This window comes from Psittacula echo, assembly GCF_963264785.1.
Source record: "Psittacula echo genome assembly, chromosome: 4".
Lineage (NCBI taxonomy): Eukaryota > Metazoa > Chordata > Aves > Psittaciformes > Psittacidae > Psittacula > Psittacula echo.
The window spans coordinates 83,711,444-83,739,213 of NC_137738.1; the positions used below are offsets into that span (position 1 = coordinate 83,711,444).

Consider the following 27,770-nt stretch of genomic DNA (forward strand, 5'->3'; position numbering starts at 1 on the left):
CCCTCCCAGCACCTTGTGGAGCCCTGCTTTTGGGAGCAGAGGAGGTTTGCCTGACTTTGCTAAATCACCACATTCACTGTTAACTTCTTTACACACAGTAGTACTGAAGAATGTAAGGAAAAAGGTTTATCTTCAGCCAGATTAAACTATTCTCCATTACCATGATTTGCACAAAAAGCTGGCTCAAAAACATGTCTGTGGCCTTGTGCCATGTGAGTGCCGACAGCCACAGCCCAGGCTCCCAGCCCTGGCTGCAGGAGGAGGAGAGCCAGGCTGCTGTGACTTGGGCTGCTCAGCGAGCCTGCACACTCACAGAGTCACCACTCTGAGATGGAGATGAGGCATCTCGCTGTCGATAGATAGCACTCAGACTCCTGCCAAGCTGTCTTTCTGCATTCCCTGATCCCTCCTGACCCCGTGATAACGTTGTGATTTGCTCTTTCCTGTAAAACTGATGCTTTCTGGAAAGGTCCCTCCCAGGCACCAAGGGAGTGCTTCAGTATTTTTAAATGGTTAGTATCTCAGCAGCCCTATTCCAGTAAGAGAACAAACCTCATTATGCAGAAAGAAGCTTAAAGTTTTTCTAAGTAGATCCTTTTAATGCTGTCAGTGGGTTTTTCTTGGCCATTCACACCGCCTCAGGCAGCATAGGGCTATTCTCCTCCAAGCGTGATCACTCCTTCATCCTGGGAATATGGTGTCCTGAACTCCACACAGCCTCCTCCCTCCCTCCTGTCACTGCACAGAGTGGATTTATGTTTTTCCACACTTGCTCTTGAAGGCTAATTTAACCTAAAAAAAAAATCGTTCAGAACTTCTACCTACTTGATTAAAGCCAAGGTCTTATACAGCAGAAATTGTGAAGCTGGGGCTTAGCTTCCTGTGCCACTCTCCCTCATGGATTTTTTTGGATCTAATAATTGAACAGTATAAAAAAACTAAGTACTGAAAAGATCATTTCTGATAATATAAAACCTGAAAATAGACATCATACGGCAGGCTTTCTGTCCATGGAGATACTAGCAGCATCTCTTTCCACCCATTGCCTACTTTTATGAAACCCTCTGCTACTTGGTTATATTTGAATTGGTCCCTTCTGTCAGATATATTTGGAAACTGGTCAGTGAGCTCAAAAGTTATTGGTGGAAACTGTCAGGCTGGCAAGATGACTGCTTAATACTTCTTTTCTTTAGGGAACTGCCTAAAATTTGACCTGCAGCAGCCACAGGACTTGGAATCTAGACAGGCTTTGACGCCGGTTCACTGGAGGATGAGGGCAGCACGGGTACATTTGCTGCTGCAGGTAGTTATTATTATCCAGTTAAGCTATATAATGTGATCTTTTTTCCATCAAAATAGTCTCTTTGTCTCCCTGATGACTATAACTTACCAGCTGTTATCTCATCCCAGTCCTGTTGATAAATGCAGATTTATAGCAAGGCATTAAAGGTCCAGTTTTACCTTATCCTAACTGCACTGTGGGAACTTGGAACTACCCCCATGGAGCTCAGTTCCTACATGTGACTGACTCTACCAGCTGTAACTCAAGATAACTTCTTCCTCCAGTTTGGAAAAGTATTCCTGTCTGGCTCTTGCCCATTCAAGGAATTAAGCCTGCTCCCAGGCCTGGGTTTCAGGAAAGCTTCAGAGCAAATGGGGGAAAGCCTAAGCTCACACACATCTTCATGCAGGCCAACATCACTACTACATGAAATGTGAGTGGTTTGGGCATAGCTGCCTAGGCCAGGTTTTCCATCATTAACCTCAAATGCCTTATGCCGAAGGCATACAGCCAGGCCAGGAGATGGGTCAGCCAGCATCCTCCTGAGAACCACCCAGACACAGATAGTGGGCCCCAGCATTTGGGCTGTCCCACAACCATGTGGCTGCTCTGTCCCCACGTAGTGTAGAAAGGCACGGTTTGTTTCAGCCCACCCTGCATTTAGCCATACATATGCTGCCTAAACCAGCAGGCATGCTCTGCACATTTCAAACACAAGGCCTCCTGAAAAGCTTGCAGACTCTTACTTTCACCCACATTTTCAGCCTTTCATCACTGTAATACCTCTGTATTTTAGTAGTTCTGAGGTACTACAGCAGGGCAAAAAGCACTGAATTGAAGGACAGCACATCACCTAGTGCTCTTGAACTTTTGGAAAACCTTAACTGAGACTTAATTGTAAAATGGGGTAACAGTAATCTTTTCTCTGTTCATACACCACAAGTTTTTAAACTTTGTTTACATTGCAATTGTTCTATAGCAAACCATCTTCCAGGCCTGAGGAGAAGCAGAAATGCAATTTTAGCATATGATGGTGAGGAATGCTGCTGTGCTGAAGCTCAGTGATCACAGTGCACCCCAGCATTTTTATTTAGATCCTGTAAGTAGCAGTAACCACATGCTGACGATACACTGTATGATTCTGGTCTTATAAAAGACTCTAGAGTCCTTCAAGAGGAAAGAAGAAAAACCTGATTCACCACGTTGCACATAGCCAGACAAATATTCACCTTATCATCAGATTTGTGGTAGTTTTTCAGGTTCTGCAGACTTTGATGGGGTTTATGTGAAATGTTTAAAAAGGCACACGTCTTAAAGAAGAAGCAGGTTCCAAACAAAAATGATGGCAACTGTTTTGTTGGCTGCTATGACAGGCTCATAGTCTTCCCACTTTATTACCACTGGGAAATGCGGCTGACTTTAATATCTGTAAGTTTATTTTTCCCAGACTTTACTTTCCAGATCACCATCTGCCTAGACACTGTCAATGACTAACATGTGTACTCAAGGTGAGTTTAAGAGTACTCAATATTTTGTTCTCCATGTGATTAAATTTCCAGGCAGCACTATATTCGCATTTGTCATTTAAGGCAGATGGCACATTATCCCAAACGAATTAAAGACCTTTACACTGATTTTTCTGAAACCAAAGAACTGAAGTTGTGGAATGTATGGTGAATTTCAAAGGTCTTCTTGGAGATTATGTAATAGGAACAATCTTTTCCCTGGGTATCCCCCATCCCCCCAAAAAAAATCAGTGAGGTGTGGGAAGCAGCAATCAGCTGAGTTATGAGTTAACACTTACTTACTTATCCTAATTGGCTAACAAGGGTCAATAAACACTGGGGTGTGAAGTTCTAGACCTAAACCTAATTTCTTAATAGTGTAGGAAGGAGCTTCCTGAACTCCCCTCGAAGCCAGACACCCCTGCAGCATCTTCTTAAAAATATGAGAAAGGATTGCTCCTTTTTCCTTCCCAGAGACACCAGGCAATGCAATATCAAAGTTTTAGGGAGATCCATACAGAAGAAGGTAAACACACTTTCAGCTCATGGGTTCACCTCTCTCCTCTAGCAGAAGTACTCCATTCAAATCCACATTTACCAGTTTTATAGGGTTTCTGGGGAGGGATTCCTTCTTCTTTATTAAAGCTGTTCTAGAACAGATCAATTTGTTGCCCATACCACAGGACAGGATGACCAAAGCCCCCCAACAGCATCTCTGCTTGGCCCTGGCTACTGCTAACAACCTTGTCCCTGCAAACCTGGACTCTGAACAGAAACATTCAGAGCAGGGCAGGGACTGAAATGATGACCACTGCTTAGGGAACTTACGCTTTGTAAGTGCCAGTGGTTAAAACATACTTCTTTGCAGTGCACCATCCTTCGTCATATAAGGATGTTCCTGCTTCGCATATTGGTTGCTTCAGATCCCATTTGGAGGCTGTCCTTCTGGAGCCTGGGAAGCAAACTCAGGACTGAAGGCTTCACTCTGAGATTCAGGTACTTAAAATCCCTTTGAAAAACTGGCCTGTTTATTCCTGTTCAGTTGTGTTATTGTTGATGTCTGACTAGTGCAGAAACCTAAGGAGCTGAACGCTTGACACGCTAAACGTAATGCTAAACTACTGCTTGTTGCATTTGCTCTATTTTTCCTGGAATGTTCTCAAATTTTAAATAAGCTGTAGGGAAAATTAAATATACTTACTTTATTAACTACAAAAGACTTCAAACTGTGGCACGCCACCTAATGGCAGAACAGCAATATGGTGTATTGGTGCCAGTAAACACACACCAGGAAACCCCCCAAAGCTCTTGATTATTACGGAGCTGCACAACCTGCAGGGGTAGTGCTACTTTAGGGAAAAATAAATAAACAAAAATCAAGCAAGGAAATTCCTTTGCAAAAAAAGCCCAAAAGTTTGCAAGCTTAAACAGGCAGAACTTCTGTTTTAGCAACTTCAGCAATCTCTTACCATCCTGGAAGTATAGAATGAATGAAATTTACATTGCGTGTAAATTGAGCATGGCAACACGTAGGGGCCACGGTGCTTGTATGTCTCTTCTCAAGGAAAAAATAATTCAGAAATAAAATGTGCGGAAAAAATGCCTACTCATCTTGGCTTTCCACATTAAAGAATAACTTAATTTAGCAGAGTTTAGTCTTACTTTTCTTAGCTCTGCATCCTATCCAGCTATTTCTCATGGAGCATTCAAAGGCTAAATTAATAAATGTGCTACAATCTTCAAAAGATGCCTGAATACCTGCAGTGGCCAAGGTAGGAAGGCTGTCAATCCTGAAAGATGCACTGTGTGCAGAAGCAGGCACGTTTCATGATATTTTTCTATTCATACTCTAAATATGTGCCCCATAAAATAACACTGTACCATAATTTAAACACCTGTCTCTTACTGCCTTGAAGGATAGGTACATGTCAGCGTGGTGCACCTGGACCCTTTCACATGGGCTATGCTACCAAAGCTGAAAGCAGTTTTACCTAAGAGAGTGCCACTTTACATCCCGAAAAGTTCCATTCAATAACAGACTAGTTTCTCTTCCAAATCCTTTGCTTCAGTCAATATTATCTAGGACTTGTGGATTTAAGAATTATTTCAAGGACTCAGGAACTATACTCTGGACAAGACCGAGATATGGTGAAGCACTAACTTCCTTTTAAGCTGTCCTGGTTTCAGCCAAGTTAAACCACAATGTAAGCAAAAAAGTATGCAAGTCATTTTATTAAGAAAGCTGCTAAGTCTTAGCATGAAAGGCAAAGCTTGAATCCAGACTGAGTGACTACCAAAGGGAAGCTTTCTATTTCTTTACAGGTCCTATTAATACTAAATAACATATGTAACATTAGTTTCTGAAACCCAAACTGTTCTGCAAATGTACATAAACTTTCATATTTTTCTCATCTTGGACAGTAGAAAAGACAAAACAGCAAACCACCTCAACAGTTCAGCCATTCTATCATCAACAAAAGTTTCCAAATACCCCGGCACACATTACAGAGGAATTTTCTTGGCTTAAAAAAATAAAAACAGACCCTATTGTTTTCTTTCTTTAATCAAAAAACCTTGTATAAACACCATGTGTTTTTCAATTCTGACCAGCTTAGCTCATGGTTACCAAGTGAATCAGAAGCAGTTGGAAAGTGTCCACTGCCGGTCCTTAGCTCCCAGCGCTGAATCACACCATCTCCACTTCCTCTCTCTACCTACACAGCCCAGCAATACACATAAAGGCTTAACTTCTGCCAATCTCCATTTGATCCTCTGAGCATTTTCTCTCCACAGAACTATCCACTGTCTTTAACCCAACGCATAAAAGAGACCTACAGCTCCAAGAACAATGTTTCTGTCACCTCCTGTAGCCCTCCTTCCATTTTGAGAAGTGAACTTGTCTCAACTTATACAATAAACTCTTGGGAAAAAGGATTGCATAGGTGTATACCTTATTCTTTTATTCAAGTTACTAATATAATTAATAAAGGACAATTTTCCAGGATTAAACTAGTTCTGCCAACTAATGTCTTTATATGGCAATTCAAAGGACAACAGAACTAAATTATAAGAACACAGAGCATCTAGCAACTAAAACCTTGGACTTTAAAAATACTACACAGAACAACTGGAGAGCAACTGGTTTTCTTTTCTGAAACAAGTACTATTTTAATAGCTGCACGTGAACAGCCAGTAATAGTATATGCTGATGAACCATTTCAAAAGACAAAACTAAGCTGACTTTCTTACTGACTTTTCTCCATTTTTAAATGTAGAGGAGCAAGCATATTAATTGCAGCTGTCTCACAGATAGAAGGCTCACATGATTTTCTTGGTGAAGGAATGCTTCATATAATCTTAAATTCATCATTGCCTGAGACTTCCATTGAATCAACATCTCAATTTATAACAGGACATTAGCCAGCTTTTCCTTTCCACTCAGAATGTATTTCCAACACATGGTCAAGGCAAGAAAAAACAAAAGCTCAGAAGCAGCAGGTAAGTCTTGCTATGAAAAAAGCTTTGACTCAAAAAGCTCTGACTCAAAAAGCTCTTCTATTACACCCAACTTGGTTACTGGACAAAACTATATCTAAATGAATAATCATCTTCTGAGTTTTGTGACAAAAACTTCTGATATTCATCAGCAGGCAGAATCAGATCTTTGTCTTTCACCCTCAACAGTAATGTACCTAACTAACATGCTTCCCTGTTTACAAACTTGGCAATACTTCAAAACATGGAAGTTGATATTCTAAGTAATCGTTCAGCAATGAGAACATGGTACACTCTTTATTAAATGCTGTTGTATGAAGTAATAGTGCAATTGCAGTTTAAGGACATAGGCCAAAGAAGGGTTGTAGGCAGAGTCTTGTTAATTACCTAGAAAAAGCATATAGTTTCAGATATACACATCCTATTAGAACTCACATACCCAAAAGCTTCTCTACTTTTCTCAGATAACCTGTAAGTAATGTAAGAGATTAAGATATTAATTCTACCGAATTAATTCAATCTTTTCTAGCATGTAGCTTATGCATGCTAATTCCTAACTAATCATCTTTAACTGTAGGAAAATAATTTCTTGTCAAAATAAGGAATTGCAAGGGATTGCATGTTCAAAATCATGATTTATTGATGTATTTTTAATCATGTAGCTCCTTGCAAAGATACACTTTATAAATTATGGACCAAGTATAGTTCTTTCAACAACTGTCACATTTCAATCCTCAAGTCCAGGTCACTATTTTAAAGGAGACGTTCAAAGGTAAATTATGCAAAATGGCTTTTAAAAACTACACTAAATAGATTCAGTTCTTTCAGCATCCAAGATACATACACAAGCGGTATTACAGCGTCTGCACTACACCCCCCCAGGCTACAAATGCAGGAGACGCAGCAAACAGTGCCTGCACCAAACCTCAAGGTACACTTTATCACTAGCAGTACACAGCACCTGAACATCTACAGCAGCCTCAAAATTCATCTTAGTACAACAAATGCTCAAAGCGTTTATAGTATCTGTAGCAAGGTTAGGTGAAGGGTTAAAACACATTACAGCCAGGTCCAAGTGAGCCCTGCTTAGCTGTGCATTCAGACCTAGCCAATGCACACGCAGTATACACCAGCATTTCACCATTGCACTGCAGCACTTCCCAAGCAGAGCCACGTACTCTGCAAAGTCATCCTACAGTATAAGAGAACAACTCACTGCCCACATCCCACTCCCCTTCATGCCTGTCCTGTCGAGAAGGCAGGCCCCACCGACCTTCTATCAAAATCAAACTGAATTTATCACCAACCAACATCACTGCATTGGTGGGGATGTACCTTCACAGTTAGATTTTATACTCCATGCTTGCTTGTCCTCGATTTTTTTTTTTAGCCTTAAGGTTGATGTTGACAAAATGCCAGATCTTAAAGGCAAACAAAGTAAGTTTAATTTAAAGAAAACATTTATTTGAAGTTCTTTTAAATCACACAGTTTAACAGATACCAGACAACTTTCTCTTCTTCACATTTCAAGCCTTCACCAGAGACCACACACACTGTCCCATGGACAGTGAGATTTTCTTATAATAATTCCTTTTGGACAAACCAGTGTCCAGGCAGATGAAAATGCAAATTTTAAGCAGACTGATTTACAAAATCTGTTCAAGAAGAAAAATGCAAAACAAAACAAACAACAGAATTTTGTTATCAAATTCTTGTCACAAAGTAAAGGTGCTTAATACTCATAAGCTTGATCTCAAAATAAAACCCTGGCCATTCATAATCAAATAGAACATACTGTCTTCAAAAAATTCCCTAAAATTTTAAAATGTACCAAATATATACACATTTATAACTTAAGTGCTCATTAGCTACAACCTTTTATTCATGCAAGAGTTGTGAGGGGAAAAGGCGTTTCTTAGAGCGGCTTTTCTGAAAATGCAGTAAAACTCTTCACTCGTGCAAAGAACAAAGGGGTGTACACTTTGTCAATGTCGAAAGTAGTAACAGCTGTCTCACCAGTCGATCTGCAAAGAGTATTGTAGAAGCTAAATTAGGCACAAGTTGCTGTTTGAAGCCCTCTATAATGCAATCATGTTTCACAGTACAGTGTGTGCACCAAACTACAGCCAGAATGTGTCTTTCATGCTGCCTTGTTCTGAGAGCATTTGAATGCTGGCCAAATCACACTATACACTTCTATTTTAATATCAAAGAAACCACTTTCCTCTTTCATTCTTATTAGCTCCTAGACTTGAAACAGTGCAGGATGTCACTCAAGTCACCATATCAATATTGAAGTAAAAAAACCCGTTCATTTGTTTCAATTAGATCCTTGAATTAGAGTGACAGTAAAAACCATGTTTGCAAAACTTTAAAAACAAGAAAATCAAGTATTTCTGAACATCAGTGACAAAAAGCATATGCCCTCCTAGCTGTGTTTTATATTCATCCTTATTCTAGTTTCAAAAGGTCACCACCATACTGAGAGATAGAGCAGAACCCAGGCAGTACAGAAAATCAACACTGAAAAGAATGTCTGTGATATTGCAACTTCTTCATAAATAAAGTATGAAAAACTGTCATTTTTCTGAAAAAAATGAAAAAAGTCATTTTTCTGTTTATGGAAATTACCTATACTCCCAACCACCAGTAGTTTACTTCCTAGGTTTATATACTTACAGTTCAATAGCTGAGTTATGTCCTTATAAGAACACTGAATATAAAGATTTAGAAGACTGGGAGACAATGCCTAAATCCACCCTAAATGCCGACATCTAACATCTGGACAGGCAACTTGACAGTAATTTAGAGCCTGAGGTGCAAGAACAGTGGCTCTCACTTGGTTAGTGATAAGAACAGCTGGACACATGCCCATATTTTGCACTGCTGGATTACAGAGCTTGTACATGTTACAGTTCTCACATGAAGGGTGCAGACATTTCTGGCTTGCACGCTCAGAGAGGAAAAGAAATGTATCTCAATTAATGTATGTTTTCCAAACCTCTTTACTAGTACACCACACTAAGTCATTCCATTCAGTTCTGAAATCATCCAAACACTGTGCATAATGGCTAAAATACTGCAGTTCTACCACTTCAGAAACTTCCTATACCTTTATAAGAAGTTAGTAAATCTTGGGATTTCTTAAAGTTCATTACAGTCTGTCAAATCAAGACCAGTTACTGTTTTCAGGACATTTCATTAAAGTCTCCTATGTTTCACAGTCTTTACATCTTCTATACTTAATACCAGACAAATTAATGTGACCTGTGCTTCTGGAGGTAAGTATCCTTCTTTGACCTTATTCTCCATTTACTTACTTGTAAGTTATGTGACAAGAATGATGTATCCAGACAAGTTTGTTGAACCTTTGGCGCCCACTGGAGCACAACTGTAGTCCTACATGAAAGCTGTAATCTGTTTCTTGTGCAGGAACACGTCGGAAATACCTGCATTTGGGGCAGTCAATTGGTTTCTGTACAAAGAGGAAAGAAGTATCATGACCTACAAAGAAACACATTATGTAACTATTTATCCTGATGCCTAAGTAACTGTGAGGACCCTCATACTTAAAAGCAAGTACTGGTATTTTTTGAAAATACATCAATTTAGACATTAATTATAGAAGAAGTTCTCACAGAAAGTAAGATTAAGTGTGGAGGACAGCACTAAAACTATGTAAACTCACTGTAACATAATGTAACACTTGTAAATTTTCACAAGTTTCTCTTTACAGACATGTTGTTAGTCAGAAAATATAAAGTTGGTGTAACTGTGATATGAAGTTAACCAAATCATTCAGAGTTCAGTTAATGAATACTGCTTAGTTTTATTTAATGTTGAGGAACAGAACTGCATACAGTTAAAGCTGATCTCAGAACATGACCTCTTCATTCTGCCCTTCTGTCTATTAAGAATGCTCCCAAACTACCTAATAGCACCACGCACAGCAATTAAGACTTTAGGGGTAAAAACGTTGTGCAAATGTGAACCAGATATTTATCTGTCCTAATAAAATGGGGGTGGGGGGAAATGTAAGACGTAAATAAACACGGTGATTTATTTTTCAACCATTTAAAAAATTCTTTTCTTAATCCGCTGGTGTAATGCAAATCTTCGCGTGCCTTAAAATATTCAGTCTGAGGGAAAAAAAAAAAAAAAAACTAAAAAGCCCCATCTTTACACTATTTTTCCTCTATTCTATTTTGCTACTTACCTCCTCTTTTTTCTTCATTATTACAGCAAATACTTTGGTTTGATTGTCTGTTTCCTGGGAAAGGCGATAATGGCCAAGCAAGATTGCATCCGTTCTGGAAGGTTACGAGGAGCATAGGGTCAAGGACATAAAAAACACTCTGTGTCTCAGAAGAGTGATGTACTTACGATACAAATATCAGCAATGAAAAGAAGACTGGCTGCATATTGTAATTACGGAAACTATTATTTTATTTCCATTTAGTAAAGTACCAGGCTCATTGACGATATGATAGAAGCATTTTGGAAGATTGCTTTTCATTTTCCCAGATAGGACAGTAAAGATAATTTAGTCAGTTCTACCTAGCCTACTGCTAAATGCTTTCAGACTTCCAAGGAACAGCTCAAACCCGTTCTGAAGTAACAATTTTCTCTGCTTTCAACAAGTTTGTGCAAACATCATAAAGAAATCAAGCAATAATTGAGTCTTATCCCACTAAAATCTTCACTTTCCTTCAAACCGTCAAGGAATTACGAGAAGGCAGTCAATAACGAAATATTATCTTCAAAAGGATTCTAAAGCCACCAAGCTAATAGCATATATTCTTCCATCTACCTCCTTTCAAAGTCTAAAGTCACATAATCTGCAAAGGAAATGTAATTACCGTATCAGCACCTTAAATACAAAGGTATCTTTGCATACAAGTAAAAGTTTTTTTTAATTCTCAGAAGAGAACTATAAATATCTATAATATAAATAACATTGTATTTTTACTCCTGTTTTGATAAGCCAATATACAGAATCTGAGACAAAAGTAAACAGAAATTGCCAAGTAAAAGCAAGATGAATTTTATTTCAATAACCTTGTATTTTTAGTCCGTAAGCGAGGAACTATAGATTGAGGATCTTCAGGTGTTGTTAGCATCATAACTTGGCCATCTGGAAAGAATCTCAAATACCTGCAAAAATATAATTACACAACATAAACCTAGAAAACATATCCTTTTTCTTTTGTGCTGTGGGTTGTTCAGGATTTTTTTTAATAAATCACAGGATGTTTCCCAGAAGGATACAGAACTTACTAGGTAACAGGATTTGAAAATACATTTCTTCACGCATGATATAACAGAAAAAAAACAGAGCAGAAACCAAAAGAGAATTTTGAAGATTGAAAGATGAAGTTATGAAGAGTTATGAAAAAGGGAAGAAGTTCAGGATTTTTTTCACCTCTATCAAAACAAGAAGGCCACCCTGGAAGCAAAACTGCCCTGAAGTAAGTTTCTCCACTCAGAGCATCCATTGAGACAAATGCATCAAAATCTTTATTACTGTTAACAGTACATGTTATGGACAATGTCATGTGGACTTTTTCAGGTTCTGGGATCTGATCAATTCCTGCAGTACTCAAGACACTACACTACTGTTTGTGAGACTACAGAAATAGCCCCAAGATTCCATGGTTTCTAGTAACAGCTTCCAGCCTCAGAAGGAACAACAGAATGGAACAACAAATGCTGGCCACAGCAAGAGGAGAACAGCATAGAAACAGGCTGAGAAAACAAATGGCAAGGTATTAAGAGCAAGTTGAGACAGCCCAGCCTCTTGATTATTTACAACCAGTTAAAAGTAAGTTAAAAGACAATTCTTGTATAATCGCTTCTTTTCCTTTTGCTGAAAACAATTACTACATTGGAAACATAAAACACAAGTAATTTGGATTAAAAAAATATGTGGGCAAGTATTGCTGTTCTTTACTGTTTAAGTTTTATCCACATGAAATGGTTAACTGAGGATGAAATGTGTTTCTAAGTCCATCTCTAATTATAATAATAAATTCTGTTTCTTAAGACCTATTCTCAAAAAATAAACATAGCTTTACACATTGTGGTAGTTCCACTGAGTTTTACAGAATGATTAGTGTTTGTGATATTGAGGGCTGGATTTAAAAAACTTAAAGAGAGAGAAACATTTCACTCACTCATTGTACTACAGTTCTACCTGTAATATTCCACTTGGTGCCACGCTCTATAGAAACCATCAAGTGACTGTTCTCCTTGACGTATGTATTTTGTCTTGCTGATATAGACACCTACAGGAAAGGAAGATAGAATTACACAAACAAAAATTTAGTACATAGAATATTTAAGATGAAAAAATAACAATAATCTAAATCTTTTGAGCTTACTTTGGTTACTTAGATACATGGAAGGTTTTTATTTTCTTCCCTTGCACCCTTCCCTTTTGTTTAGATGTTCTACAGATTCAAAAGCCCAAACAAATTCAGATTAGGTCTAACAACGTCAAAAACATCAAACCCACCTGATTGCTTCTGTCACTGTTACATGCAGTAAAAAACCAAACAAACAAAACTATATCCAAAAGTACACCTTACCATCAAATCGAACACGAGGCCTCTCCAAAAACATTTCCCTCCAAGAGGTATATGGAACAAGCTTATTGCAGCTCCTACCCCATATTTTCAAACAGACTTGATGCCAGATTTCAGGATCTCTAGTGAAAATGAGAAAAAAGCAAACCCGGTAATTTTTCTGAAAACCTTGTTTAGCTTTTATGTATGTAAGTGTATATATATATATATATATATATACACTCCATTATTTTGTTTGGATGCAACTGAAAGAAACTTTCTTGAACAACAATAGCTCTTAATTTAAAAACATTGACTTATTTACTTAGTCCTGGAGCATTTGAAAGCTACTCCCTTGTCCCATTGAAATTCAAGAACACAATGCCATTTTCAGCCAAGTACAGAACAACAATGTTGCAGCAGCCTGTCACTGCTCTGAGTGGGCATATCAGGATGTCAACACAACAAACATTATTTTGGAGATCTTGCAACTCTAACTTTCGGAGCAGAGCAAGTAAGACTTCCAATAACATCTTTTATTACAGTGAATTCATCTATCTAACATACCATTAGTGGTGTATTCGAAAGCTGATTAGCACTGTGAGGAGCATAACATGAAAACTGCCACAGGAAGAAAAAGCAAGGCATACTCCAACATGTACATTTTAGCACCATAAAAGCAAAAAAATCCATAAACCCACCTTTCCAACACAAGCAATTTCGCTCTATGGATTCCACCTCTACATAGTTTACACATATTTGAGCATAAAAAAGTGCTTTCTTCTTCCCTAGAGCAGAGACAAGCTTCACTCTAGATAACTTATCTACAATACCTGGCGCAAATGTAAAATCCTCGACAAACAAGAGATAATTGCTCCAATGATCTTAAGTCCAAGTCACTTGAAACCACCCATCGGAAAATGTACATTAGTACTTCCATAGGCAACACTGCAAAGAGAAAATAAATCCTTGTGAGATGGTAGCCTATAAATCAACAGGTTATCTACAATCCAGGCTTGACCATTACTGAAGTTCTGACTTTCCATTAAAAAAATTCAATGTTTTCACATGGCAGCCAGGGAACAGAAAAAAAAAAACCAAGCAACCTTTAATTGAAAAAGTCACGACATTTAGAAAAAAGTCACGTAATGAAAGCACAAAAATCAAGAGCCAGAAGTGCATTACAGCAAGATAATAGGGTAAAACATAGCTTTAGACCACAAATATCCACAACTGTAAGGTATTACACCAAAAATCCCACAGGTATATTGCCCACGCACAGTGACTGTGAAGCAGTAATTTCTTCAAACTGACCTAGTGTGTAACATTAGCTCAAAGCATATTACTTTTGCATGCCAAGCTAAAATAAGCTCAGGTCAGGGTCAGTACTGGATAGGAGGTCCTAAGCCCAACCTATCCACTATGAAATTGATATGATATCACTCTATATTTTGTGGTACGGCTCCAATGATTGAAAATGCTATCACACATCATTGTAGTATTGAACTACTTTTTCTAACGTAACACAAGATAATGACAGAATCCTCATCAAAGCACCACAAGATCATATGATAATTTTCCTAGCATTCAGTGAAAAAGCCCTGGAAAATTAAGGCAAAATTCCTTCTTCTTTTTTTTTTTTTTTTTTTTTTTTTTTTTCTGCTTCTCTTATACCACCAGGAATTATACTTCATTTATTTCCAAGTACTGCTTCTTTCCAGAGCCTATGACTTGAACTATAGCAGCACGTGCATTTAAGACTTCATGATTTTACTCAGTGTAACTGTTTTGAGTTTAAACGGAGAAAGCAGCTGAGTGGCACAAAGGTACACTAAACAGTAACTAGTTGTAAATACTGTGACAGAGACTGCAATTTAATAGAATACTGATTGTTAGTGAAAAGAATATGCTTCTTTAAGAACTTTTCAAACTTTCAGAACTTTTCTTTTAGACTGCACTGCTGCATTCCCACAAATCCAATGAGATTGGTTTTGCTATAAAATTTGATGAAACTTAAGTTTCACATTTCAGAATACTAACATGATAAAAAGTACATAACATCACTGTGCACTAGTTCTGTATTCATTTAACACATATCTCCTTTCATGAATCTGACTTAATTCTATGTTTTGTTATTGAGAAGTCATATATCTGCTGTATTTGTAACCACTAAAGTAATGTTCCAGTGTAAAAAAACTGTTGTGCAGATTATGGCTACAAGGTACAAAACAGTCTCTGGCAACTTATGAGCACTTTGGTATGTGAACAATTAGTGCCTTGGAGAATGGAAGATGCAAAGGATTAAAAACCTCTTATTAGATAGTCACTCGTCAGCCAAAGACTTTGATTATCCATCTTATCATCCATGTTTCTAAGTTTCTAGTAAACTAGGGATCATTAAGACACTTTGCTTCAGATACTGGGCACACCCTGTAGAGAAAATACAGTATTTCTGGTGAAGAATGTTATCTTGGCCCTAAGCTTTACTTGTGTAAAACAACAACAAAACTAATATGAAAAATTGCTTGTACACTAGGAAGGTGTCCTGGGTTCAGCAGTAGCAGTCATTTTTTCTCCGAGTAGCTCGCGCGGCACTGTGTTTTTGACTTTCGGCCTGGGAACAGTGCTGATAACACCGATGCTTTTAGTTGCTGGTCAGAATGTTTAGTCTGACCAAGGACTTTGTGAGTCTCATGCTCTGCCAGGGAGGAGGGGAACTGGGAGGAAGCAGAGACAGGACACCTGACCCAAACTAGCCAAAGAGGTATTCCATACCAGAGCACGTCATGCCCAGGATGTAACTGAGAGTTACCCAGAATGGCTAGATCGCTGCTGGGTGGGGGACGAGGTATCGGTCGACAGGTCATGAGGTGTTGTATTCTCTTCCCTTGTTATTTCCTTTATCATTATTATTAGTGGTGGTAGCAGTAGTGATTTGTGTTATACCTCAGTTACTAAACTGTTACCTCAACCTGTGGGAGTTGCACTCTTTCGATTCTCCTCCCCATCCCTTCAGGAGTGGGGGAAGGAAAGAGGGGGGAGGGAGTGAACGAGCTGTGTGGCTGGGTTTAAACCACGACAGGAGGTGAAGTAAATATATTCAGTATGTCAGTTACATAGCAGAAGTCTGATCCTGTCCTGTACAAAGGGTTAACTGGCATTCCAAGATTATGAACGTCAACAAAATGTAAAATGGAACACAGAAAATCCATTCAACCAAATCTGTTATTTCACACTGTTTCAATTTATATTGGGCTCCTGAATTCTGTGACTATTGTACTACTGTGATGACCAAGAGGAACGGTCATCATTCTAGCCTACTAACTTCTGAAGCAGACATCATGATCTTAAGAGTTTTCATTCTGCTAAAAACAGTTAGTAAACAAGATACTGTAACAAAGGACTGGCAGGAAGGCAGAAAACGTAACTAGACAGAGACCAAGACTGCTGCTTAAAAGAGACATCTCTTGAGATCATTTTACAGTAACGTCTACAATATTGACTTTACTGGCAAAAAAAAAAAAAAAAAATGAAAGATGCTTTCTCATGTGTACAATGCCGAAGTTGTTAAAATTTATGCTTTAACAGCTTGCTACATTTATTTTCCTTCCTTGAGCAGAACAGAGGCGATCAGAATAAGATTTCCAAGAGCAACTGGTAATTCGGGATGCAAATCAGCATCTCATTTTAAGAGAGTCTCTAACATATATACTTTCTACGGTTTAGATCTTTCAAGGAACTCTCAGGATGACTATCTTGGAATTGAAGTACTGAAAAGCTTTACCCTGCAAAAGCCTTTCTAGCTATGTTATACAGTCTTGCTGAACCTGAAAACATGTTTGTTGTAAAGATCTGATACAAAATCAGATAAAACAGGAAATGCAAAGATGCACATTCTTCACAGAACAGCTCCCTCTTTTTCAGACTTCAGAATTCTAACAAGTATTTGCAAAAAAAAAAAACCAAAACAAAACCAAAAACAAACCTACATTTCACTTCTTCAAACATTAACTGGAAGGAAAACTGGAATACACTTACTTCAGCAATTGTGTTCCTAGAAGTTGCTACTTTTAAGTATGACTGATCCTGAAAAATTCTACTTAGTAGTACTACTATATAGAGAACCTTGTGCAATAAAGGTAAAATCATGTATGAAAGCAAGATCTGTTTAGCTAGTTGATGATCTTTTTTCTTTTACATCTAACTATAAAAGTAAACAGATAGTGTGTACATTTCTTTAAAAGTTGCTTTAGAATGAAGGAGACATGCTTTAATTGAGTGAAACATGAAACTGAACCCTCACACTGAGTGTATCTTAAGTCATACCTGAGATATGGGTTTGGCTGGCATCAACCTCAGGCTGACAAAGTTTGACTGAAGATTCCTGAAGAGCCAACTGCTGCTGGAAATCCGACAGGAGATCAGCCATCTTGTCCTCCTCTTTGTTATCCTCAACACTAGAAAAGGGGGAATGCCAACACTGTGATATTGGACAAAACATACCAACAGATATCGTTCTTTTGGCACCAACCCACTGTCTTACCCGTACTTAATATAGTTGTTTCCTGTATGTTTTTGAAGAAATCTGATTTCAACATACTATAAAACACCTACTGCAATCTTACCAAGTTCATTTAGATTTTGCTGGCATCCCTCTGCCAGTACCAACTTTCTTTAATTCCAGTTCCTTTTTGTATTTAAGAGTTCACCATTTTTAGTGAAGTCACTGAAGAACTGCTTGATTCCATAAGAAGAAAAACCTCCTCTTTTACTTTCTCTAAAATACGCCATATACAGGAATAAATTATAACTGACAGGAAGTTGTATTTTGTCACAATGTAAGATTCTGAAAACAATTAGGGATTTTTTTTTTTTTGACTCCTGCGTTATTCACTGAAGAGCAACCCCAAGCCTGTAGCATTGCATGGGATTGTCGTGACACAAATGCAGGAGCCGGCACTTCTCCTTGGAATGTTATACCACTGGCCTCAGCCCATTTATCCAACCTGTCCAGATCCCTCTGTAAAGCCTTCCTACCCTCAAGCAGATCAACACCCCCAGAGTCACAGAGGCTTAATGGAGTAGGAAAATGATGCTGAAAGAAGAATATAATCTTAAGGAAACCAAAATTTTTATATGACTGTAGTTTATCACCCAGTATTTTCCCTAGTGCACAAATGCACAGCAAAGATTTCATGTTAGTTCTGAAACTAAAGAAAGCACTTAGCTCATATTACTCTCTTTTATACTGAGTCAACTACTGCACTGAAGCTGTCATGTCCTAGGGCAACAAGACTGAGTGAGTAATACCGCACGAACATGACTGGACTTTCCTCCTTTATCTTCAGTTTTACAACTCTTCATTTCTTGTAGTTATCAGGAGCATTTATGCCCGCTATCAGTAAGCAGTGAATTGGAAAGCTCTGTATCGTAAGGTTGTCTTCACTATGGTATCTGAAAAATAACAGAAGTTCTGGCCCTAACCCGAATCCTGTCCTCAAATGTTATGTCTTGGGCTCAAGTCAGGCCAGCCTTAAGCTGCTACACATCTGGATGTGCTTAGGCCAGAGGTATTCCACTGCTTGCAATGAGGAAAGGCTAGACTACTCAATCTATGAGCTCCTAAATATATTGCTCTACTTACTGAAAATGCTCTCCATTGGATGTGTTAGCACAAGAATGGTAGTATATTCCCTTGCTTAATTACTATGTTTATTCCATGGTACAAAGCCTCTACTAATTGATCTTTTTGCCACCTACAATTTTGTACATGATCCCAAATGTGTAAAAAAACACAACTCAGAAATCAAAAGTCATAAAGTGAAAAATTGGGTGGTTTTTGTTTTGTTTTTTTTTTAAGTGACAATGTAACTATTTGTAAAACTTTCACTGAATTTAACTATCTGCAAAAACAAAGCCTGTTACTTTCTTTGAACTACAGCAGAAAAGTCCTCCTTGGACTAATGCATCTGTAAACTTTCTATGTAGCAGCAGCCTATTCAAATGAAAGAGGACAAGTTTTCCAAATGTTGAGAAACTTACAACTGTGCAGCACAGCACAGCATTCATGTGCTTTAGAAACAAAATTTCAGGTTTCAGTACTCCTATGCACTTAATTAGTAAATTTTCATACTTACCACCTGTTCCCAACTCCATCACCATCTGGGGACCGTGTATAGGTGATCTTAAACTCTATGTCAGGTACAAGCTGCATTGCTAGACGATAAAACTTGATGGCTGAAAATAAAGGTTTAGTGTTTAAACATGTCTGATACCTACACTAGCACATCGAAGCAAAGGGTTTTTTCAGAGATGGCTTCAGCTAAAAGCATTAAAAAGGCAGAAAATGCCTTTGCCTAGTAAATCTTATTTAGTCTAAACTGATTAGGTTTAAATTCGATATAGAAGAGAGGTACATTAAGCACCTATTTTCCAAACTAAAATGTAATGTATTTTTCCAGGATAAAGAGCTCCCTCAGATGCGCTTCATCTTTTATAGATTTACCTTAACTACTACTAATTCAATTATGCAGCACAAAATTTTACACTAAAACATTAAAAAGTCCTGATTTAGTTTGTGGCCCAGCACTTACAAAGCTTTCTCCACACGCCATACAGATTTTAGGCATTATATTCATAAGTAACCATGAGGAACATGAAAACAAATTTGAATGATGCAAGTACCTTAAAGTCCTGCAGTCACTGTGCAGTCCCTGTACAGTGCAGTCACTCACACATATACAACATTATGGAGGTGAGAAACATCAGCAAGACAGTGTTGTAATTTTAAAACTTAACAACAGACACAAGTAAATTTTACTGTAGCAAAACCCTGGAAGTTACAGAAAGCAATGAAGCAAGCCACTTCATGGAGGGTGAAGAACCTGACTAGAGGAAAGAAGCCTTGTCAAAAAGCTATGCAGCAAGCACAAGATTATGGGATGTGAAGGTAAAACTGACAGACTGGATTTCTTCTAGCACACAGAGAAGTACTTCTGCCTTTAACACTCCAAAGACGATACAAACACAAGTAGAGAAATGGGCCCAGGAAAATCACCCTATGGGAATGAACCATTATTTAAGCTGCAGAGCATCTTTCTTTTGAGTTAACTCTGTGGATCCTATAAGTGGATTCATTGTATGTACACTGTCATTTTAATACCACTATTAACATCATATAAATATTCATGTCTCTGTATTCCCACATGCTGATCAGAGGGCAACTTTCCCTCAGTTTGGACCCTTGAAAACAAAACCCAAAGTAAAATATCAATGAGTGTGGAGCTCAGAACTTAACACACTAGTGAGTCTGAGAAGCCTGATTTTGGGGCAAATAAATGTTCCTATTTTTTCAAGTTCATTTCAGGGCTGGTGACTGACAAGTAGTATCCTTCAGCTGATGAGGATGAGGAATACCAGGAGTCAGCTAAACTGAGATCAGTGTCAACTTTAGCATTTCATCTTGCAGCAACACCTGTACTGTACTTAAACATGAACAAGCTGCTGCACATAGCTGTCTCACATACGTCAGCTGTTAGCAGATTTCAGAAGCAGGCTGAAATGTCACTTGGATTCTGGTGACCTGAGCCACATCAGCAGATCAAAAGGTGTGGACTAAAAACAGATGTCCTGACATGTGCTCAATAATGTATCTGTGTCTGGCATAGGACCTTGTCTCTAAGGTCTCATATAGATACATGTGTAGGAACAGTTCAGTTTTGTTTCTTTAAGTCTCAAATCAAATTCAAATGAGAAAAAATGGATTCATATTCATGCAATCCAGATGCCTAAAACACATCTGTGAAAGCAACTGTTAGATGTTACTACTTCTCTGCTGCTATGTTTAACATACAAAGAGTACACTCAAGCTATAGTGTTCATTTTATATGCACAATGCTTAAACAGACTGCTTTAGTCACATATTGTTTTTAAATTTACTTGGAAATTGTTGGTATGAAAGAACCTTTATAGTGTACTACATGATTTCCTATATGGTAGATTACATACCAGACTTAGTTCTGATGTCTTTTTTTACTGTGCATTTAATTATACCAAACACAAAATACCTTCGCCTGAAATAATTTTGCCCTGTAAAAGCATGTAATAAATTAGAAACTGATCAACTACTTTTCTTACCTACTGGGGACTCTTATGTCACTCAGTTCATTTGAGATCTGGAACAACAACCAGAAATCCCTTGCAAGGGAAAGAAAACTTCCATGGCAGAGATGAAATTTTGTATTCAACAGGTGGCTGAGTTCAGGAGCTCCCAGAGTTCTGCATATCTCGACATATGTTGCACCTGCACTTGAACCAAGGCGGCCAAAACCTCTAGTGGACGAGCAGGATGGCATGTATGTCCTGTGTTCCTTTCTTTTGCCACAGAAGAAATAGAAACTGGTATTTCCACTACAGACCTACAGGACTTGAAGTTAGAATGGGCTTCTTACTCTACATATTCTGAAAACTAAATATGAGGAAGAAAACTTTGAATTTGCAGTTTTACCAATGCTGACAGCAAGAGGGCAAGCAAGCTAAGTATCTTAAATATTTATGGCAAACCTCGTAAGACTACCAGATTTAAAGATTTGCTTCAGGAATTCTTAAAAGAAGCTATTTTAGCATGCTGTGGAAATTTAACAAACAAAAAAACAACAAAACATTCCATGGGTTAAGTAGTTCTGTTCAAAGTGAAATGAAGAAAACTGTGAGCACAGGAAATATATTGCCTTGATTAATTACTATGCTTATTTCATGTTAGAAAAGTCATAAGAAGCAGTATGTTACACGAAGGAGCAATCCAGTGCTTCATTAAATTGCCAGATTTCAAAATGCTGCTGTTTTGTCTGAAAGCTAAAGATTATTCTCTTGATCTCACTTTAGCTTCACCTCAGCCTTAGGACTGTGTTCCTTTTATAGCAAGTGTGCTTGCTTATCTGAGTATTTGAGCTCTCAAATTACTATTAGCCTGCAGTTTAAGTTCACTGGCATCATGCCGTCCTGCACATAAATTAGAGGGTTAAATTCTGCTGCAATAAAGATGTTCATTGTAGACTTTCACATTACCTTAATTTCACATTACCTTCATAAAGGGCCCCATTTCGTTCTTCTTCCACTGCCTTCAGGAAAAGTTCTTTTGCCTGCAAAACAAATTACACAGACCAGTTCTTAAGTTCCTTACAAGTGCAATGTCCCTTTACTTAGAGTATGCTACAAGCCATAACTGAAACTTCCAATCAACAAACTATCTAAGTTCCTGCTGCTCACTCCTTACCTACAGCTTTTAAGAAAGTAGACTGGGAAGGTGACACAAAGCCAAGAACAAAAACTAGAAAAATCAGTGTAGGATTATGGAAAGACATTTGTACGGAGACAACAGGTTAATCACCTCTCTTGTTTCTCTATATATAATTCAGCATTAGCTTTTATGACAGTTATATTGCAATACTAACATAAACACACACACACAAAAAAATCCCCAAATTATACATTTATGTCTTTGTACCTTTTCCTCTTTTGCTATCTCTTGTGTCCTTCTAGCATCTACAGACTTTACTCCAGGTCCTTTTGAAGATGCTTTGCACGGTGGAGGTTCCAGCCCACTAGAACTCACACCTGGGGCAAGCTCAAACATCCACTGAGCTCTGAACATCTGGAGCTCTGCCTAAAAAATACGATTAATTCTGACTTAGTATCACATATTCAAACAATACATCTTCTGAGGAGTATTATAAACACAAAAAAGAATTTCAAAATTACGCTTCACACTTCAAAGTCTTAAATAGTTTCCATGAGTTTGGACACAATTAGCAATTGTTTTATAGTAAATTTAAAAAAGTGCACAAATACCTGTTCAATCTCATGCAGTAACATAAGTGCTTTTACCTGCACTGTTCACCTCAGAAGAAACACTGATGTTTCAGAAGTGATTGTTAGTACTATAGTTGTGACCTAAGACTCCATAGAAAAGTATACTTTCTAGACACGATGTTTGCTCTTGTTTAGGCAGAGTTATCTTAAGCAAGAAGTCAATTAACTATTCAAATTAAAATTCAGAAAACCTAATTTTTTGTCCACAGGCACATTGAGCTTTATAGCAATCAAGGCTGTCATTCACATAATATGCAAATAATACCTTACACTCCTTTCTCTTTTAATAAATAAGGACTATGCTATGTGAAACAAAGTAAGTTATAATTCTTGCCATGCATTTTTTTCAGCATCTTTAAAGTTACACTTTACACATCTCTTGCAATCATCACTACTTCTGGGAAGCAACTACACAGATATCTAGTGAGAACACACTTTTCTATTACGTTGCTTTTATCAACTTTCTTCTCCAGAAGAGAATGACAACTTAAACTGGAATACGATCCATACAGAAACTGCTCTCCAATTTCTATACTTCTTCAAAGAAATTCCGGATCTGTCACAAGCTTTCTTTTCATCTATACAGATAATTGAAGACTTAATCTGACACGTGGAAAACAATGCAGAATTTGTATTTCACTTTTGAAAGAACAGACAGATTGAACATTTGGCAGATCAACAAATGTGTGGTAACTAAATGAGCACAGTAATGCAGCTTAAATCACACCAGTAATATGTTTGTAAAACACCATTAGCATGAGAGACATACCTGAAGATTCACTTCACCAGGTCTTTCATTGTCATCGGTTCTTACCAAATCAGAGTGACAATCTTCTTCACCTTCTGCCTAGTAGAGAGCAGTCAGACATGATTATAGAGCCTGAGTAAGTCTCTACAGCACTTTCAAAAATCAAAACTGTCATTGACACACATTAAAAAACCCTTAAGCATACTCCCATTTTCCCTACCTACCTCACAGTTCATTAATTGATAATAAAAATTAATCTTAAAATTGCTGTCTACATTAACCCAATGAAGCTGGATTTTGTATTTCAGCCACATCAATCTAACACAGCTTAGTTACGTATCACTTGAAGACTTGCATCAGTACAGTGCCACAATACCCGAATAAAGGTCAGTGTCTAAATCAAAGCATAGAGCTAAAGCTTCAGTATTGAACAGCAGCATGCTTAACACAAGAAATTAAAGTTTAATAACTGTCTTCTCATTGTAAAGACAACCAGTGGTTCTGATTTGCTTAATATTTACAAAAGCACAAAAGACCAGTGCTTTGAGTAACAATAAATAGTTTATGAGAATTATGGGTCAATATGGGAATCTCAAAAAATATATTAGAAATTAAACAAAAAATATATTGTAAAAGAAAACAAAAAGCTAGCATGAGAGCTTGACAGCTGGTTTTATTTACAGTACTGCTGTGAGATAGGTTAAACAAATAAGACCTTACATAAGATCTTTCAGAAAACTTGACAGAGCTCTACAGAGGAATTACAGCTAGTTTAAGAGCAAAATTCAAAAAGATGCAATAAATTCTCACTGGGAAATATACTGAGACTTTTGGAATCTATACTAAACCAAAGGAAAATTAATTCTGAGCATCAGTGACAGCCACTGCAATGACAACAGCAGCAAGATGCCACTACTAAGACATTTGTTTAAAGTTCTTCCTGCAGCTGAAGCACCCCTGTTTTTCTACCTTTCTGCACTGTTTCACATCTGTAGTTCTGCAAGCACAAATGCAAAGTGAGGTTATAAAAAGGTAAACCTGGCATTAAGATTACCACAACCGCTTACAAAAGTTTTGGTTCCCACTCAATCCTACTGTAGATAGTGCTCAAAGACTTCAAGAGACATTCTGTCAGTGGGATTCTTCCAAACTCTCATAAAGAAATCTCTATTTCCTGCACAAAGTGCAGAAATCAAAGCATTCTTGTATTCAGAAAATGCACAAAACTTTCATAGCACCTAGAAGTTCATGCTCAAAGTACAAAATACTGAAAAATCTGGTGGGAATGCAATGTTTGTTCTCTCTGTCTTGGTGACAAGCACCTCCTCACAATTCACCCGGAGTACTTGTCTCTGATTCCCCAAACCACCACAAACTTATTTGCTTGTCATCTGTAAACATGTTTTTACTGATGCCTCAGTCAATTTACCTTTTACAATTGATAAGGTGGCCAGTGTTGCTTGGTTGAAGTAAACATACGTTGCATCTACTTCTACATTCTGATTTGAAAGCTGTACATTTTTAATTTCTCAGTGGAGAAAACAGGGAAGCCTAAGCTCCAAAGCCTGAAGCAGCATTACCTCTAAGCAGGAAGTAAATAATTGAGGAATTTCACGGGGTTTGATTCCAGAATTTTATTGCAGGCAGCTAATGCCCTATGAGTTACAGCAGTTCTATCACATTATTTCAGCATCCAGGGATTACATCTATGCTAGCCAAAAGGAGATAGCCTAGGAACGAGCTAGCATGGAAATGGGTGTCTGTAAGTGCATTATTACGGCACTGGGCTGACAAAAATAAAGTCTGCACAGAGATTAAGGCTACTGGTTTCAGCTGAATTATGTCCGGTCAGCTCTCTGGGCAAAACAAGCCTGGTTTTATCTGCAAATTGCAGAAACTAGCAATTTCTAAACCAAATCAACATACGATCTTGTACATAAGGGCACACCCATTAAAATCTTTAACTCATAAAGTCCGTAAATAACTAACTTAAGAGTACGAGTTAGAATTATTTAGAAGGTTATGAAGTTGACTGATGTTTACCTCATGTTCAAAACTTGTTGTCTCAGTAATCTGTTCAAGAGTCTTGATTTTGCTCCCTTTGTTCAACTGCCCTCCTTCTCCTTCATTTCTGAGTCATAGACAGTCATGGTTCTGGACCAACTGCTTCCAAAATGTCATTCAATGCTCTTTAAAACTTAAATGTGCTCTCAATCCAAACAAAAAATACACCAAATTATGAAGACCTAGTCCACAGCCTAAAAGCTGTCAAAAAAAAAATATCATGAAGTTCATTACAACCAAAGTTTTGACTTTCATCACTACCTCCTCTATAGTGAGTGCATATGTGATCTGAAGCCTCTCATATCAAAGGTTTGTCTCCTGGCAGCAGTGGCAGTATAAGTGACCATCCCTCTAAATCTACCAGTAAGCAACTCATTAACATTACTACTGCATGGCTAACTGGACTGGAAAACTGATCTCTATTAACAACCTTTCCGCTATGTATTTGATCTGCTAAGCCCTATGGTTTTGCTAGAATCAGAATAAATGAGTAAACACAGGTCTCACCGAAGCAAGGGTCTTCACCAGCAGGCAGCTCATGAGACCACACCTACAAAGCATGTTGTAACTTTTAAAAATTGGCTCCTCACCCTAGCTCTGATGATACTTAAATTGTAGTTTCTAAAGTTCACAGAACTTTGCACTGTAACCGCTACCGAGTGCATCCATCTGGGCTGCTCATCTTTATGCTCCTGGCCTTCCCTCTGCTACAAGTCAGCTGTCATATGGCACACGGACATTATTCTGACTGAAAGTGAGATATCCTTGGTGTGTACTGACCAGCTCAAGTAATTTTACATGAGAAAAGTGGCGGTCAAGCAGCCAAAAGATTGACGTGTCAAAAGTAAACATCTGAATTAGACTGCGACTTGTAAATAGCTTGGTAGATTTGATTCTGATTTGTTTGCAAAGCTTTCAAAATCATTTGCCAAATGCAAATGACCATTTGCCAATTGTAAACGCTACTTGCACAGCTTAGGTTTAAGTGTTTTGCAACCATGCTGTTTTCTTCAGAGCACAACAATCACTTACTAAACTGTAATGCCAAGTCCTTTAATAGTTCAGATCTTTTGTTTCAGCAAAATAAAGCCAAGATCAGAAAGAGTTCTAAGTTGACTGTCACCAGCTGAACACGGCTACATTCAAGCTGTACAGAACTAAGGGAGGCAAGCATGGCATAGCTAAACAGTGATGAACAGCAAATGTTCTACTGGAGGGTCTATATGAAAACAAGGAAATGGCTTCATTTTCCTGTCAATGTGGTGAAAGCAACACTGTGCTCAAAAAATACCTGTTTTAATCATGGTGGAAAGGCATTTTAAGACCTCCTGAATGACAGAAATGGTTTAACTTTGAATGATCAAGTTTTCATGGTGGATACTTGAGTGCCTATCGAGGTGCAGCCAGGAAAGCAATACTGAACCCAACAGTAACTCACAAACTCGAGTAAGTAGAGTGCCGGGCCCATGGAGCTGCTAAAATTATGAAGAGACTTTATGCCATCTGTTCTTTGAAGGGAAGAAAGAGAAAGATAGGGCACGCTCCTCGGAAATGATACCGTGATTTGTCCGGGGATTTCTAAGAACAGCTAGGTCGGTCCTGAACCAAGCAGCCCCACTCACGAGTCCAAAATCCTCTGCGGAAAGCGGCCGTGCCTCCTTGCGGCGCAGCTACCCGGGGTGGGATCACGGCCAGGAGCACGGCATACTGCCCGCAGGCATCTCCCTGTGCCCGGGCGGGCGGACAGGGCAGCGCTGCTCGGCTTGGCGGGCCGCTCCTCCCGCCCGCCAGGGCACACACCCCTTGTATCAGTCAGCGACCCCCCAGCTCTCCGACGGCGGGGCAGGGCCGAGCTTCGCCCGCACCTGCCACGCCGGCCGAGCCCCACCGCCACAGCCGAGCCACGGCCCGCACACGCTCCGCCGCAGGCCGCACTGCCCGGCCGGGGCCCGCTCACCATGCTGTCAACGCTCGGACGGCGTTGTCCCGTCCGGGGGTCTCTGCCCCCTGCTCGGTCCGTGTGTCGTCCCCGCGAGGGGAAATTAGCAGAGTTCTCGGTCGGAGAAGCGCACCACGCAGCGGGAGTAACTGCGGGCCCTGCGTACGGCAGCCATCTTCCCGGCGAGTGATGGGCAGGCGGGCCGGGAGCAGCAGAGACACATAACCAGACAAACCCGCAAGGTCAGAGCGCCGCCTGACGCGCGGGCCGCTCCGAGGCGCGGTCACCGGCCCCTCGGACTACC

At 38.8% G+C, this 27,770-nt stretch overlaps 1 protein-coding gene across 6 annotated transcripts; it reads right to left on the bottom strand.

Moving 5' to 3' along the window:
• Nucleotides 1–6,610: 6,610 nt before the first annotated feature.
• FBXO9 (F-box protein 9) lies at nt 6,611–27,770 on the bottom strand. 6 transcript variants are annotated; one of them, XM_080614750.1, is made up of 14 exons: nt 27,485–27,767; nt 25,507–25,728; nt 23,485–23,558; nt 22,351–22,509; nt 21,928–21,985; nt 18,983–19,082; nt 17,172–17,302; nt 13,679–13,793; nt 12,870–12,988; nt 12,476–12,566; nt 11,341–11,436; nt 10,499–10,592; nt 9,603–9,757; nt 6,829–8,306 (listed from the first exon to the last, which is right to left on the bottom strand). In XM_080614750.1, exons 4-14 carry the CDS (start codon nt 22,495–22,497, stop codon nt 8,198–8,200), a joined length of 1,215 nt encoding a protein of 404 aa, XP_080470876.1. In that variant the 5' UTR covers nt 22,498–22,509; nt 23,485–23,558; nt 25,507–25,728; nt 27,485–27,767; the 3' UTR covers nt 6,829–8,197. The 6 variants fall into 6 exon arrangements, 5 of the variants coding, with proteins under 5 accessions (XP_080470878.1, XP_080470876.1, XP_080470875.1 ...); XM_080614749.1 differs by having other exon boundaries at nt 23,485–23,562; XR_013956536.1 differs by lacking the exon at nt 25,507–25,728 and having other exon boundaries at nt 6,611–8,306; nt 9,603–9,786; nt 23,485–23,562; nt 27,485–27,770.

Coding starts and splice junctions, on each gene's coding strand:
- FBXO9 (XM_080614748.1), bottom strand. Junction 22,510..23,484: donor CTGGTGAAGTGAATCTTCAG/GTATGTCTCTCA, acceptor CGTATTTTTTAG/GCAGAGCTCCAGATGTTCAG. Junction 9,758..10,498: donor TAATGAAGAAAAAAGAGGAG/GTAAGTAGCAAA, acceptor CTCTTTGTACAG/AAACCAATTGACTGCCCCAA.